This window comes from Macaca mulatta, chromosome 1 (genome assembly GCF_049350105.2).
Source record: "Macaca mulatta isolate MMU2019108-1 chromosome 1, T2T-MMU8v2.0, whole genome shotgun sequence".
NCBI classification, from domain to species: Eukaryota; Metazoa; Chordata; class Mammalia; order Primates; family Cercopithecidae; genus Macaca; species Macaca mulatta.
In genome coordinates, this window is record NC_133406.1 from 190,959,514 (window position 1) to 190,976,975 (window position 17,462).

The 17,462-nt window shown below is 33.8% G+C and overlaps 1 protein-coding gene across 5 annotated transcripts in view; it reads left to right on the plus strand.

The window, feature by feature from the left end:
* BEND5 (BEN domain containing 5) overlaps positions 1-17,462 on the plus strand; it is a 1,441,067-nt gene that overhangs the window by 317,871 nt on the left and 1,105,734 nt on the right. For 3 of the 5 annotated variants that reach the window (XM_077991622.1, XM_015139261.3, XM_015139275.3), the window contains exon 3: positions 6,375-6,499. In XM_077991622.1, the coding sequence (XP_077847748.1) occupies positions 6,375-6,499 (125 nt within the window). Of the gene's footprint in view, positions 1-6,374; positions 6,536-17,462 lie in introns of all 5 variants that reach the window. The other 2 variants (XM_077991613.1, XM_015139247.3) reach the window with 1 other exon arrangement.

The following is a 17,462-nucleotide window of genomic DNA, read 5'->3' on the forward strand; positions in this document are numbered from 1 at the left end:
TCTCAAGTATTCTTATCATGAAATATGTAAGATTTTGTCAGATGATTTTCTGCATCTATTAGATGATCCATGTGTTTTTGGCCTTTATTTTAATAATGTGTTGTATTGCATTAGTTGATTTTCGTGTGTTGCACCAGCTTTGAATTTCTGGGATAAATCTCACCTGTCATGGTGTATAATCATTTTCTATGTTGCTAGATTCATTTGTTAGTATTTCTTTGAAAATTTTTGAGTTTATATTTATAGGGATGTTGTTCCGTATTTTTTATTGTTATTGTTTTTGTTTTTGTCATCATGATGTCTCCATCTGATTTTAGGATCCAGGTAATCCTGGTTTCATAGAATGAGTTTGAAAGTGTTATCTTTTCTTCATTTTTTTTTTTTTTTTGTAAGAGTTTGTTAAGAATTGGTGTTATTTTATTTTATTTTATTTTTTTGAGACGGAGCCTTGCTCTGTCACCAGGCTGGAGTGCAGTGGCGCAATCTCGGCTCACTGCAATCTCTGCCTCCCAGGATCAAGTGATTCTCCTGCCTCAGCCTCCCAAGTAGCTGGGACTACAGGCATGCACCACCACGCCCAGCTAATTTTTGTATTATTAGTAGAGACAGGGTTTCACCCTGTTGGCCAGGATGGTCTCGATCTCTTGACTTTGTGATCTGCCTGCCTCGGCCTCCCAAAGTGCTGGGATTATAGGCTTGAGCCACCGCGCCCAGCCAATAATTGGTGTTAATTTTTTAACAAGTTTTAATTTTACAGAATTTACCCGTGAGAACATCTGGACATAGAATTTTCCTGGTGGGAAGTTTTTTGATTGTTAATTTAATACTACTTGTTTTAGATCTATTCAGGTATCCATATTTATTTTTAGTCAACTTTGGTTGTTGTCTTTCTAGACAACGTACTTTAAATATCGATCTGTCTATCTATCTATCTATCTATCTATCTATCTATCTATCTATCTATATTTTTTAATGTTTTTATATGTTCTTGGTGGAATTACCCTTTTTCATCATGAAATACCCCTATTCATTTCTAGTAATGTTACTTGATTTATAGTCTATGTTGTCTGATATAAGTATAGTTACATTTGCTTTCTTACTGATAGTGCTTTTCTGTTAAAACAACAAATGTCATTTCATTTAGGTTATTTAATTTTTTGACGTACAGTTGGTTATAGTATGTCCTCTGTTTAATTTCTGATTTTACAAATTAGAGTCCTCTCTCTTTTTTGTTAGACAATCAACTTAAAGTTGTCAATTTTGTTGATCCCTTCAATGGACGAATTTTGTGTTTATTGGCTTTCAGTAATGTTTTCTATTCTCTATGTCATTTATTTCTACTCTTGTTTTTATTGTTATCTTTATTCTGCTTTCTTTGGGTTTATTTTGCTCTTTTTTCCTTTTCCCCCAAGTATTATTTTTCTTTAAATCACTTTTTTGAGGTATGATTGACATACAAAAAGCTGCACATATTTGTTGTATACAACTTGATGAGTTTGGAGATTACTATACATCTGTGAAACCATTACCACAGACTCATCCATAAATATATCCATCACCTCCAAAAGTTTCATTCTGCTTTCTTTATATATTATTACTATTTTGTGATAAAAATACTTAACATAAGATCTACTGTCTTAGCAAATCTTAATGTATACATTTTTTTTTTTTTTTTTTTTTTTTGAGACAGAGTCTCACTCTGTTACCCAGGCTGGAGTGCAGTGGCGCCATCTTGGCTTACTACATCCACACCTTCTAGGTTCAAGAGATTCTCCTGCCTAAGCCTCCCAAGTACCTGGGATTACGGGCACCCACCATGAATGCTTATTAAACCAGTATTTATCTGGGGGTATTAGAGCTAAAATCACCTATTTTACCATCCTGATGAATTCAATCTCTTTTTATTTTTTTGGTATTAATAATATGTGGTTTATTTCTTCTTGGTGAGCTTTGCTAGAGTTTTTTAATATTAAAAGTCTATTTCAAAGCATCAAACTTTCACATTTAAAATTTTTAGGGTATATTCAGAGAATTTTTTTAACATTTTCTGTTCTTTTTGCTTGCCTCTGCTTTTTGTTTTGAAAATACTGTTCCTTTTTACCTTTTTAAAATAGAAGCATAGATCATTGATCTTTAGCCACATGTATAAATCACTGAAAAATTATTCATCTGTAACTATATATGTATATGTATGCACATGTATGGTTATAAATTTACATCTTAGAGTGGATTTAGCTATATTTTACACATTTTGATTCTCACATATTGAACACAATTCAGTTTAAAATATTATCACTGAAATGAGAGAACACGTGCAGTATGATATCACTCCTTTGAAATTAGTTGGGACTTGCTTTATGGACCAACATATGATCAGTTTTGAGAAGAACATCATGTACATTTGAAAAGAATGTATATTATTTAGTTCTATAAATGCGATGTATTTCCTAATTAAAACTAGGTATTTTTTAAATCATGTTTTCAAATTATCTCAATCCTTTGCTGAATATTTCTTTTGGTATTTTTTATAGTAAGGAGTATTGGTGTGTTACATTTCTCATTTTGATTCTAGATTAATCTATGTTTTAATTTTGTCAAATTTTACTTACATACTTTAAAGATCTTTCTATCTATCTATTTATCTAGCTATCTATCTATCCATCCTTTTAATGTTTTTATATGTTCTTGGTGGAATTACCCTTTCTCATCATGAAATACCCCTATTTATTTCTAGTAATGTTACTTGATTTATAGTCTATGTTATCTGGTATAAATATAGTTACATTTGCCTTCTTATTGATAGTGCTTTTCTGTTAAAACGTTTTGTCTATTTTCAATCTTTTTGTTCTCCTAAAAGTAAAGCTTGTGTTTATAAGCAAAATATAGTTGGTATTATATCCAAAATGAAATTTCGTCTTTTATTTAAAAAATTATTTTATTATATATGTGTATATATATAAGATGTAGAACATTATGTTTAGATATACATAATGCAATGACTACCAAAGTCAAGCAAATTATCATATTCATTATCTCATATAATTAACTTTTTTTGGTATATGTATGCACGGTAAAAGCAACTAAAATCTACTTTCTTAGCACATTTCCAGTATATTATATAATATTATTAACTATAATCCTCATGCTGTACATGATCTTTAGGTTTAGTCATCGTACATAACTGTGATTTTCTATTCTTTGACCTACATATCTCATTTTGTCCACCACCATCTGCCTCTGGTAACCACCATTCTGTTTTCTATTTCTGTGTGTTTGGCTTTTTTTTCTTGTAGATTCTACATATAAGTGAAGTCATGCAATATTTTTCTTTTTGCATCTGGCTTATTTAACTTAGCATAATGTAGTCCAAGTTCATCCATTTTGTCTTAATTTTAATTTTAATCAGTTTACATATAACACGTTTAGTGATACAGTTGGGTATAAAATCTACAGCTTACGTTTTGTGTTATATTTGTCCTACCTATATGTTTTAGATTGTTTTCTTTCCTTGTGTTTCATTTAATGAAAGAGAACTAGATGATATGGAGGCATTATTAACTTATTTTGAAATAGTTATTTTCAGAAGGCCATAAACTGGCACTTAATTGCATATAAGGAAAGTATTATTTATGTACACACACACACATACAGAGAATGCTCATCACAAGAATGATGAAGAAGGTCAACAGAATAGTTACAGAAGGCCAAAGACCAGATATTCACTATTCTTTGAGACTATAAGCTTAATGAGCACAAAGAAAGTGTATGTTTGATACTATCTAGTCTCTTTTATAAAAAACACAAAACATAGTGCCTTTTGAATGAATTACTGGTTAAATGGCTTAATAAATGAATTGGTTGTAGCTATGGTAGATTCTGAGAGAAAAACATAATGAAATCAGAAGTCTTTAATTTAAGGTCTCACCCTGGGGTGCTTTAAAACATGAACTTAAACAAGAACTAAACATTTCTGGGTTTCAGTTTACTTATCACTGGGTCATGGTGAGGATTTAATAATATAAAAGATGTCATCATTTTGAAACTATAAATTTCTAGACACATATGGTGCATTATTATTAACACTATATGCAGCAGTAATTTTAAGATGTTATTGTTTATCGGAACCCATTTATACTGTTTTAATATTAAGAACAAAATGCAAATCTGCATTCTTTTGAATATTGAAGTGAATATTAATATTTAATTTTTAGATCATGAACTTTTAGAGGGAAAAAAGTACCTTTTCAACTTCTTGTTAAGAATAGTAATTTTATTAAGCCTTATCACTTATAATGTGCTTTCAATTTATATTATTTGTTTATTATTCCTACCAGCTCTGTTAGGTAGAGAGCTATATTGTCTAGTGGTTAGAGCCAAGTTGCTTGAATTCAAATCCTAAATGTGACTTTTACTTGTTTACTTGCTATATAACTTTGGGTAAGTTCTCTGTACCTTGGTTTTCTCACATGTAAAATGGGGATAGTAATGGTCCCTACCTCATAGGAGTTGTGAGGATCAAATATGTTAGTTCGTTTAACATTTAGCACAGTATGTGGCATGTAGAAATGCTCAGAAAACTTTAATTTTCTATCAAAACTTAATATTCATATAAATTATATATGTTAATTTCAAGTAGTGTTCATAGTAATTGGCATAGAAATAAATTTTCATATTTCCATTAATATGATTCTAACTTTATAGTTGAGGAAACAGATGTTGGAAGAGGTTAAGTGAATTGTCTATAAAGTTGCTTAGTTAGTTCCAGAACTAAAACTAAACTAGCTCTTCTGACTCCAAATTCAGTACCATTGTGTAACAAATATCTTGCCTCTCTAACATAAGGCTTAGTAAACATTTTTTATTATAGTAGTTGAAAGAAACAATTTAATTCAGAAACTTTACCTAACATAAGGCTTAGTAAACATTTTTTTATGCTAGTTGAAAGAAACAATTTAATTCATAAATCTTGAGAATTCTGAATATAATGGAAACTAGAAAAATAAACATTAAAGTCTTTGGTCACTATGTTTGTACTTTCATATCAATGCAAAATTTTAAATATATGTATACTTAACTAGAGGTGACTGTCCTCCAGTCTGGCTTCTCAGGCCTCATTTTAATAAGAACAGATATAAGCAACCCTAAGGCTAATTAATACAGTTTGAGACGAAATGTATCTTGTCATTGTCACTGTCTGATCAGTCTTAGAATCAGGCAGCCAAATAATGTTACAGCAGAAAATACCTTAGAGGTTATGTAAATTGATATTCTCATTTTTCAGATGATGCTCAGAGAGTAAATATCTTGCCCATTGCTTGTCACACAGTGTGTCAATTGGACTAAAATCCAGGATTCCTGGGCTAATACTTTGTCTATTATAGCATAATTGGTGCTCAGAAAAACAGGTGACATGCCAACAGAACTAGTGAAAGAAGTAATTCAAAACTTTGGTGTTGTATAAGGTTAAAGTTTATTTTTGATTGTTCTTTTGGAGGTATACACACTAGAGCTCATTTTAAAGCAGTATATTGCTGTGTTCTTCTAGAGCAATACAATACTAACTTTCCACTCAATTGCTTTGTTGCTGTCTGTAGTCATCTTCACTCTTCTCTAGCTGTCGATCATCTGGTTTGCGAATTCACCAGACTCTGCTTTACTTAATCCCATTCTGTTATTAACATTTTTGGTAATTCACTGCTCATTAGACTATCAGTGAGAAATAGGAGAGACAATATGGAAAATGTAGATAACACCTAAGTTTACATATTTTCTACGTAACTGTTAGTTCTGTTGATGGAGAAAATGGAAATTAAGTTTCATGATTGTGTTATTCTTATGTAGTAATTACTTCTCTCTCTCTATATATAAAAACCTTACTCTATATATATTTTTAATATATTTTGATAGAAGTTTAGGATATAAGAAGCTCAGTACAAACCATATATGCCTGTTTTAAAAATTAAATAAGATCCAATGTAGTTTGTATACTATAAAGCTTAATACAAAATATATAAGGTATTATCATCCTCACTTTTCTAAGTAAGAAACCAAAGTTTGCGATTCTTCTCTTGGTTTATAGGGGCGTACCACAGGCTTTATATAATATTCTGGTCTGTAAAAGACACCTGTAGCACAAAAGGATCTGGGTTAGAAGGGCCAGACAGAGAAGCTTGCACCACAGCCTGGCCTAGCTGAAAGCTTTTCTTACTCTGGACTGCATTCAGACTTGGCAGCCCTATGGATTGTGAACACTGAACCTTCAAGTACTGAATGTTGACAAATGCCACTGTCAGAGAGCATAATATTTAAATGTGTGTACCATTGAGCTGCATGAACTTCTATTAAAACACAGTTCTCTTAATTTTTATTACCAGGTAACCTGGGCCGGGTGGACCAGGTCTCTGAGTTTGAGTATGATCTGTTCATTAGGCCGGACACCTGTAATCCACGATTCCGAGTCTGGTTCAACTTTACTGTTGAAAATGTGAAAGAATCACAGGTGAGGGAAATAGTGGATACCTTCAGAGTGGTTTTGGTAAGACTATTACGCTTTTGTCTTCTTTTAGGAATATCAAAATAATGACTATATTAAGAATATATTCTTGTTTATCCACAGCAATGATACAGTTTTGGTTCAAGAGATACAGAGAAATAGGTACAATATGCTGACTTTTGTTATATGATGGTTATTAAATAATACAAATATTTCATCTGAGAATAAAGCGTTCCTTACTGATTGAAGCATTAGCATGATATGTTAGGATTCCTTGAGGGACACTATATGGAAACACTGGAAGAGACTTGCTGATGTGTTTACAAAGGGTATTGTTCTCTATTTTCTCTTCTTTATAAAGATCTGTGAGAAACATTTCTCACAAGTCTCAGTTTCAGAAGGATAGCTTTTCTTCCGTACAACAGAGTGTTTATATCTTTAAAACAATATGATTCTTGTAACTGATCCTATTTTCTCTTTGCTTTGGCTGCTGGGAAACTTGGAACCATATTTACAGCCCTCTCTAGTGATTCTGGAAAATATTTTTGCTTGTGTTTCTGTGTACTGACTTTCCTTTTACAGGTTAAATATACCTTATCTTAAATGCATGGGACCAGAAGTGTTTCAGTTTTTTTTTCAGATTTTGAAATATTTGCATAAATAATACATACTGAGATATCTTGGGGAGGGTATCCAAGTCTGCACATGAAATTCATTTATGTTTCATATACATCTTATATACATAGCCTGGAAGTAATTTTATACAATATTTCGAATAATTTTGTCCATGAAAAACTATTATTTTCTATTTGTGGCATCATTTCAGTGCTCAAAAAGTTTTGGATTTTGGAGCATTTTAGATTTTCGATTTTCAGATTAGGGATGCTCAACTTGTATTTCGAATGTATTAATCTGCTTTTAACCACAATTTCTTCAGCTACATTTTTTTAATAGTGCACGTTTTTATAATACTTTGAAATCCTATTTTTCATGAGAGAGTATTGATGAAAATAAAGAGAACTAAAAACGTATGCTTTGAATAAACATTAATAAAACTCAGATTGTAAGATGTCAGTTATTATTCTGTTATATTGAGACAACTGATCATGAAAGACTCTGCAGAAACTGTACACATAGTGAGAGTATGATTGTTTTAAGCAGATGAAAACATAGTCCTGCAATCCAACATCTACCTTCTTACTTTATGTTGTGTTTTGCTAGCATATTTGGGAAAAAGTAGGGAGTTTAGCTTCTCCTGAGTCAATCCATTCTGCTTGTTCTATCCCCTGGTTTTGTGCTTCTCATCATTTTATCTCAACTGCAACTTGACTTGGGTGTCAGACAGTGGCCAGTGTCTAGAATTTAGGGACTCTGAGCCTTCTTCTATACAATATTATTCCTGGCATGCTAGCTTCAGTAAAAAGGGGGTGCAAATACAACCACTTTACTTTTATAGTTTAATTTTGTAAAACACCATGGACACAAGACTGAGTGTATGCAATATTTACTAAAGTTTAGGGGCTAACAGGAGGGAATAAAATCTAGGGAAGAGCCCTGAACATTATTTACTAAATCTGACTTGTCTCAGAATTTTAGGACAAGGGGAGAAAAAGTTACACTACACACAGAGAGCCTCTTAAGGACAAACTTTAGTTCCTAGCTTTGCTTTTTGGTTTTATTTACTCTCCTATGGCAGAGTTCTCTTTTCAGTTTTTCACAGTAACAGTAGGCATTCTCTTTCTCCTGATCTTAGGAAAACCCTCTCTTTACCTACAGGGGTTCATCTGATTGTAGGATTGTCCTACTTGTTACACTAAGATAATCAATAATCCTTAAAGTATATTTTCCAAAGTCTGTGTTACTGAATCTAGAGAGTGTAATCCACAATAGGAGGCTTTAGTCATATGTACTAGACTGAGTCTTTCACTCCAAATTTGGGATGCCTATGAGGTTTTCTTCATTACCTTTCTCATTCTTTTGTTAATATTCCTATCTCATATCAGCAACTTATGGTTGTCACAAACACATTCCTCTGGAAAACAAACAATAATTCTGAAGCAGTGTAGTAAATTCATATGAAGGAAGGAAAACATTTTATTAAAAGCAATGTAATCTGCCATGATTTCTAAATTCATAAAGGGAATTATTCTTTTCCTCTTTTTTTTTCATAGCACATCCCTCAGCTTGCCTGCTGGATCCAGGAACCCACTAACTCCTAAGAAGTGGGGCCAATTACTTTTCAAACAAGAGAATCATCTATCCTCATTATGTTCTTTGCTAAATAGAGATTTAGCAGAAGCTCTGAAATTATACTGTTTCTTTAACTCTGGGTCACATTAAATTCCTGGCCCCATTCTTCTTTCACTTTAGTGTCTATAAAGTTTATCTTTATACAGCTTATACAAGGAGGAGTAGAGGGGTGAGATGATAAGAGAGTTAGGAAAAAATGTGTTCCTTCAGTTAAACTACTTGAGATAGCCTTTTGGACAACCTTCTCATACAATGTTCTTTGCTCTTCTAGTTTGTTTACGAGGATGTTGTTTTTGTTGTTCAAAATGTCTCTGCCAGAGTGTTATAACTTACTTATTACATGTTAAAGCCATACAGCCTCTTTTGCAATCTTATCTATCAATTAATTAAGCAAGTAACATGAATGTTTTTTAAAGGGTTCTTCTTATAAGACAGTTGGGTCTGTTTTGTGGATGCATATTTATTGAAGTTGAAGAGACCAATATTTTCCCTGTCTCTGGATTCTGTCTGAGTATAAGGTGCTGTCCTATCCTTGTTCCAATTAGAAATCATGAACATGTTTATCTGGTTTCCTGGAGCCTGATGCTTTTATCAGCCTCTTTCTGTAGGCCATTGCCTCATCAGCTGTAATCACATTATGGATATCTGTCTCAAGAAGGCATAGAGATCTGCAGGAAAGATACAATATATTTTTCTAGCTCACAGGATATTTGTTTTCATGGTAGTCTACATTAAAGAAAATAGTTTTACTATGAAGTTTGACTTGTAAGGTCTGTTTTTATAGCATCTCTTTCTATAATCTTTTTTTTCATCTCTCTAATTTCCGTTAAAATGAGACCTGCGTAAGTGTAGTCTAGTCAAGAACGTTATTTAGGTCTTGGTACTACTAGCAGGCAAAAAAATATGTATGTATTAGTCATCACAGGCTGACTCCATTAAATAAATTTTAAAAATTGCAACATCAAATATATTGTATAAACAGGTCTAGCTTTTGCATTATATTTCTTGATGTTTCCAGGAAATAATAAAAGCTCGCCACATATGGTGTTGTATCCCAGGACTGATATATTAACCCCTGAAAGTAGTTGCTAAATAGTGCATTCGCAAGAATCGGTGAAAACTAAATGTCCAAATTCCTTTATGGAAAGGTGATTTTCTCTCTAAAAAACTGATATTAAATATTCTTAGTGGAAATTTATTAATGCAGCTGAGAGCACTTGTGTGATATGAAAGCAGATCTTCCTATTTAAATATGCTAAAAGTTCAGCCAATAAGAGAAAATAAAATGATACGCTTGGATTGATTAAGCTCTATTTCTTTTTTGTATTTTTTTTTATCTTTTTGAAGTTATTTTTCCCATCTTTATTGTAAAAATAGTCAAGGCAGAATGTAGTAAATCTGGGAAATATAATTATTTGAAGCAGAGAAAAAGCATCCCCCCCACACACACAAATTGCAATTTTACTAACTAGAAGCAAATACTGTTAATATTTTTGGCATATTTATTTCTAAACTTATTTATTTTCTATCTTGGAGCATAATTAAATTTGTACTGTATATGCATTTTCATGTTTTGCTTCTAAAGAACCTAAATATTATCACAGGCAATTTTCTTTTATCAAAAGTTTGATAAATTGGCTATAAAATATTAATAGCTCTTTACTATTATACAATTTTATTATTCTTGGTCATAAAGATTGTTTTCCATTTGTTGTTGTTATAAGTAATAATGTAGTGAACATCTTGATGCAGGAAATGTTACCCAAATTTTATTTTGTTTCCTTAGGATAAATTCTTATGAGCGGAACTTACAGGCAAAGGGATATGAACATTTTAAAGACTCTTTACACATATATCTAAATTGTTGCCAGAAAGTTTACACTATTTTGCTGTCCTATCAGCAGTGAATAAGGTTCCTTTATTTGAATTTCTTGCTTTGTTTTATAAACTCCAGTGTTCAGAAATCCATGATAAATTGTTACTTTTTCCTCACTTGTTTTGAAACTCCACACAGATAAATGGGATATGATGCAATGTCTCAGGCCTCTAGTCATAAATTAATTGCATTCCAGCAATAACATGAGACATCAAAACAGATAGAGTTATTATTTTGACTCCTTTTCTCAATTCATCAATCCTGTTTTACCTGGGAGTGCCAACAGATTGTCGTCTGATGAATGTAATAGGAGAATCTTTAAAAAGAAGTGTTGTTTAACAATATAGTATTTCTTGGATTATTAGAAATAATGTAGTTTAAATATACACATGCACACATACACACTTTTATATAGATGTGTTTAGATTTTCCTTTAAGATTCTAAAAGTTTGCTGCCTTTTTTTTTTTTTTTTTTTTTTTTTTTTTTTTGAGACAGAGCCTTGCTCTATCGCCCAGGCTGGAGTGCAGTGGTATGATCTCAGCTCGCTGCAAGCTCCACCTCCCAGGTTCACGCCATTCTCCTGCCTCAGCCTCCTGAGCAACTCTGACCACAGGTGCCCGCCACCATGCCTGACTAATTTTTTGTGTTTTTAGTAGAGACAGGGTTTCACGTGCTAGCCAGGATGGTCTCGATCTCCTGACCACGTGATCCGCCTGCCTCGGCCTCCCAAAGTGCTGGGATTACAGGTGTGAGTCACTATGTCTAGCCAGTTTGCTGCTTCTTTAGTCTCCATCCTGGAGAATTCAGGCTCTGAAATTTCATCCTAGTCATGGCCAAAATCAGCAGTCCACAAAGGTAGCATATCGCAGTGCAATTAGCACAGACAATGGATTTAAACCAATTTGGGTTTATGTTTCTGACTCTTATGAGCTGTTTTACCCGTGATCAGTTTAAATAATCTCTTGGTACCTCAGTTTTCTCATCTGTAAAATGAAAGTAATAATACTAATTCATAGGGGTCTTATGAAAATTAAACAAGACAATGTTAAGTAAAGAGACTACTGATATGGTTTGGTTGTGTCCCCACCCAGAGCTCATCTTGATTCCCACGTGTTGTGGAAGGGACCTGGTGAAAGATAATCATGGGGGCAGGTCTTTCCTATGTTGTTCTCATGACAGTGACTAAGTCTCACGAGATCTGATGATTATATAAAGGGGAGTTTATTAAGTATTAACTCACACAATCACAAGGTCCCACCATAGTCCATCTGCAGGCTGAGGAGCAAGGAAAGCCAGTCTGAGTTCCAAAACTGAAGAACTTGGAGTCCGATGTTCGAGGGCAGGAAGTATCCAGCAAGGGAGAAAGATGCAAGCTGGGAGACTAGTCCAGTCTCTCTTTTAAATTTTTTCTGCCTGCTTATATTCTAGTTGTGCTAGCAGCTGATTAGATTGTGCCCACACAGATTAAGGGTGGGTCTGCCTTTCCCAGCCCACTGATTCAAATGTTAATCTCCTTTGACAACAAACTCACAGACACACCGAAGATTAATACTTTGTATCCTTCAAACATAGTGTTTGGTAGACAATAGGGACTCAATACTTGATGGCTATTGTTTTTATTAAAACACCCCAACAGTATCCTGTCTGTCATGGTGGCCAACATGAAAATGCAGAGGACCATTGTCATCCACCAGGACTATCTCCACTACATCCACAAGTACAATCCTACAAGAAGCACCCCAAGAACATGTCTGCACACCTGTCCCTCTGTTTCAGGTCAGCAACATCATCATGGTGGATAAGCACTAGCCCTTGAGGAAGATAGTGCACTTCAACATTCTCAAGGTCACCAAGGCCACCACCACCAAGAAGCAATTTCAGAAGTTCTGAGACTGGACATCTGCCCAGACCTCAGAATGAAGTAAAGTTGCTTTCTCATTCAAACTATACCAACAACAGCAGCAAGAACAAAAACTACTACCACAGCAGATTTCTACTAGAAAACTGCTACTAAAACAGGTTTTTTGCCCTTATTCCTTTCCGTCCTCCCTCTTCTCGTGTTTATTCTTCACCTCCTCCTCCACCTTCTTTCAAAACCTGTTATTGATGCTCATCATCATCATGATCATTAAGCAAAATGTACTAGTTAAGAATACAAACTTTTCGTTAGACATGCATTCCAGGCCTATCTCTTCCACTTACTGCCTCTGTGACCTTGAGAAAGTCATTGAACTATTTGTCCATTTAAATTATTAATTTCTATATTTATTCAGTGGGGTTAGTAGTACCTAATAGAGTTGATGTAAGAAACACATCGGATGATGCAGATAAAACACTAAATTTAATGCCTGGTGCATAGGAACTGTGCAGCAAGTGTTATCTATTAATATTACTATACTTATAATACTACTAGGAAATATAACACAGGTTCTCATTTTCTCTGTCATTCAACTTATTATATTCATAGCTAAAATTTACGGAACACTTCAATGTCATAAGTACTGTTCTAAGCCCTTTATATTAATTAATTCATTTATTCCTCAAAGCAATTCTTTGAAGTAAGTACCATTATTAGTATTCTCACTCCTATTTTACAATTGAAGAAGCTGAAAGGAACTGAGACAAAGAAAGGATGAATAACTTGCTGAAGATCATACAATTAGTAACTGGTATATACAGGATTTGTGCCTAAGTAGTCACTGTAGAAATGCTCACTGTAGTAAATTTGGAAAATATAGCTAAGTGTTGAAAGCAAGCAAGAAAAAAACTCAAACACATAATCCTCCTACCTAAATGGAATGATTGTGAACCTTTTAACATATAGGCATATTTCAGAGATATTGTGGGTTTGGTTCCAGATCACAGCAATGAAATGAGTATCACAATAAAGTGAGTCATATGAATTTTTTGGTTCCCTGGTGCATATAAAAGTTATGCTCACTATATTATAAAATGTGCAATAGCATTATGTATAAAATCCATGTATACACCTTAATTAAGAAATACTTTATTGCAAAAAAAAAAAAAAGCTAATATTCATCTGAGGCTTCAGTGAGTCTTAATCTTTTTGGCTGGTGGAGGGTCTTGCCTTGATGTTCATGGCTGCTGACCCATCAGGGTGCTATCACTGAAGGTTGGGGTGGCTGTCACAATTTCTTAAAATAAGACAGCAATGAGGTATACCACATCAGTTGACTTCATCAATTAACTCATGAAGATTTTTCTGTAGCAGGTGAAGCTGTCTGATAGCATTTTACTCACAGTAGAACTTCTTTCAAAATTGGAGTCAGTCCTCTCAAATCATGAAAAGTAACCCCATTTACAGTAGTCAAAAAGAAAATTAAATACCTAGGAATTAACTTAACCAAAGGACTGAAAGCTCTTGTTTATAGAAGACTATAAAATATTGATCAAAGAAATCAAAGAGGACACAAAAAAAGGAAAGATACTCCATGTTCATGGATTAGAAGAATCAACATTATTAAAATGTCCATACTACCCAAAGCAGTCTATAGATTGAATGTAATCTCTATCAAAATACCAATGACATTCTTCACAGAAATAGAAAAAAATCCTAAAATTTACATAGAGCCACAATAGACCCAGAGGAACCAAAGCTATCACGAGCAAAAAGAACAAAACTGGAGGAATCACATTACTTGACTTCAAATTATACTACAGAGCCATAGTAAACAAAGCAGCATGGTACTGGCATAAAAGCAGGCACATAGACCAATGGAACAGAATAGAGAACTCAGAAATGAATCCATATTATCTACAGTGAACTCATTTTTGACACAAGTGCCAAGAATATACATTGGGGAAAGGACAGTCACTTTTATAAATGCTGCTAGGAAAACTGGATATCTACATGCAGAAGAATGAAACTAGGCTCCTGTTTCTCACCATCTACAAAGTTAAATTAAAAGAGATTAATGATTTAAATCTGAGACTTCAAACTATGAAACTACTAAAAGAAAACATCAGGGAAACTCTCCAGGAGAGTTTGGTGTGGGCAAAGATTATTTGAGTAGTACTCCACAAACATAGGCAACCAAAGCAAAAATGGACAAATGGGATTATATCAAGTTAAAAAGCTTCTGCACAACAGAGAAAGCAATGAACAAAGTGAAAAATGACTCACACAATAGGAGAAAATATTTGCAAACTCTACCCACCTGACAAGGGATTAATAATCAGAATATATAAGGAACTCAAGTAATAGGAAAAAAATCAAGTAATATGATTTAAAAATGGATAAAAGTTCTGAACAGACATTTCTCAAAAGAAGACATACAAATGGTAAACAGGTATATGGAAAGGTGCTCAACATCAGTGATCATCAGAGAAATGCAAATCAAAACTACAATTAGATATCATTTCATCTCAGTTAAAATAGCTTATATCCAAAAGACAGGCAATAATGAATGCTGGTGAGGATATGGAAAAAAGGAAACCCTCATACACTGTGAGTGGGCATGTAAATTAACACAGCCACTATGGAGAACAGTTTTAGAGCTTTTTCAAAAATCAGTAGAGCTACCATATGATCCAAAAATCTTACTGCTAGGTATATACCCATGAAAGGAAATCAGTATATCGAAGATATATTTACAATGTCATGTTTATTGCAGCACTATTCACCATAGGCAAGATTTGGAAGTAACTCAAGTGTCTGTCAATAGATGAATAGATAAAGAAAAATTGTATACATACACAATGGAGTACTATTCAGCCATAAAAAAGAACGAGATCCTTTCATTGGCAACAACATGGATGGAATTGGAGGCCATTATGTTAAGTGAAACAAGCCCTGCACAGAAAAACAGATTTTACATGCTCTCTCTTTTTGTGGTACCTAAAATTAGCTAAACGCTAAAAATTAAAACAATTTAACTTATGGAGGTGGAGAGTAGAAGGATGGTTACCAGAGGCTGGGAATGGTAGTGGCATGATTGTGGTGGGGAGGGTGTGGAAATGGGTATAATAATAGTTAGAAAGGATGAATAAGACCTAGTATTTGCTGGCACAACAGAGTGTCTATAGTCAATAATAATTTAATTGTACATTTAAAATAATATAGTATAATTGGATTGTTTATAAGACAAAGGATAATTACCCTGATGTGATTATTACACATTGTATCCCTTTATCAAAATATCTCCTGTACCTTATAAACATATACACCTACTATGTACCCATAAAAAGTAAAAGTAGAAAACATTCAGAGGAAAGCGTTGTATTCAATATGTAGAAGATATGGTTAGCTTAACGAATTTGCATAGGTACTTTATTATTTCAGTTTTAGTGTAAGTGCGGCAAACATGAACATACTTGTATTCTTTTTTTTTTTTTTTATTTTATTTTTAAGATAGGCTTTCACTCTGTCATCCAGGCTGGAGTGCAGTGGCATGATCTTAGCTCACTGCAACCTCTGCCTTCTGGGTTCACGCAATCCTCCTACATCAGCCTCCTGAGTAGCTGATACTACTACAGGTGCGCGCCACCATGCTGGACTACTTTTTTGTATTTTTGTAGAGATGAGGTTTCACTATGTTGCCCAGGCTGGTCTTGAACTCCTGATCTCAAGTGATCTGTCCCCCTCGGCCTCCTAAAGTGCTGGGATTACAGACATGAACCATTGTGCTCCGTCCATATTTTTATTCTTTCAAGTCGGTGTCTATTGTTTTACAGAGATAACTTTAAGTTTCTGGGGATTGATAATAAACCTAGTAACTATTCCCATTATTAAGTTCATGTTACAAATGACAAAATCAAATTTGTTTCCTTACTTTACCACTTTTAAAGTCATTTCCTGAGTTCATCTGTGCCTTTCTATCTCTGCTACAACCATTCAAGTTTAATCTATTTACATATATTGTTTGAACTGTGGCAGTTGTCTTCCAACTGGTTTTGTCCAGGGTCTCATTCTATGTAAGTTCATCCTTCACACTGAAGCTGGAGCATTATATGTAAAGTGCAAATTTAACCTTGCCACTCCACTGCTAAATGCATTAAATACCCTTCTATTACCTTTAGGGTAAAGTCCAAAACTTCTTAGCCTGGCATGTGGTACCATTCATGGTCTAGTTCTTATCTAGTTTGCTTTTGACTTACATAGTTATTGGCCTTCTTGTAGTTCCCTACAGTGACCATATTGTTTCATACTTCCATAAATTTTGCTGTATTTTTCCTGTAATGCCATTCTAACATTTGTTCATTTGGATTAAGCCCAAGCTTTGGAGTCAGACTGCCAGGGTTGGTATTCTACTTCAACTATTTACTGTGTCACCTGGGCAAATTATTTTATACTCCCTCTGTTTCAGTTTCCTACCTACCTGAGGTAATATATGCAAAACAATTGCAGTTTTGCCTAACATATAGAAAGCTTTCCATAAATGCTACTTTCTTATTATTTATATTCAATAAATACTTATTATGTATGCCAGATACTGTTCTAGGCATTCAAGAATCAGTTGAATAAGACAGATAAGGTTCTTCTGTTCTGGGGAAGCTTATTTTCTATTATGTGAATAAAGACAATAGATAGGAGCAAGTAAACAAAGAATTTTTAGGAAGTGGCAAATCCTACCATAATTTATTTATCCACTTAAGGGATTATGTAGATGTTTTCAGCTTTTGTGATTATGAATTGGCTTTGATTATTACTGACTTTGTTTCATGGGTTGATTTCAGGGGGCCAAGGCTCAGGTCAGCATTCCTGGGCTGCATGCTCTAACCCTGAGGGGCTGGAAGTAGGCCAATGACTTTGTTCTCTGGCTCCTCAAGGTTAAGCACCTACTGTGCTGGAGGAGCTGAAGTGTTCCCCATCCAATGGCAAC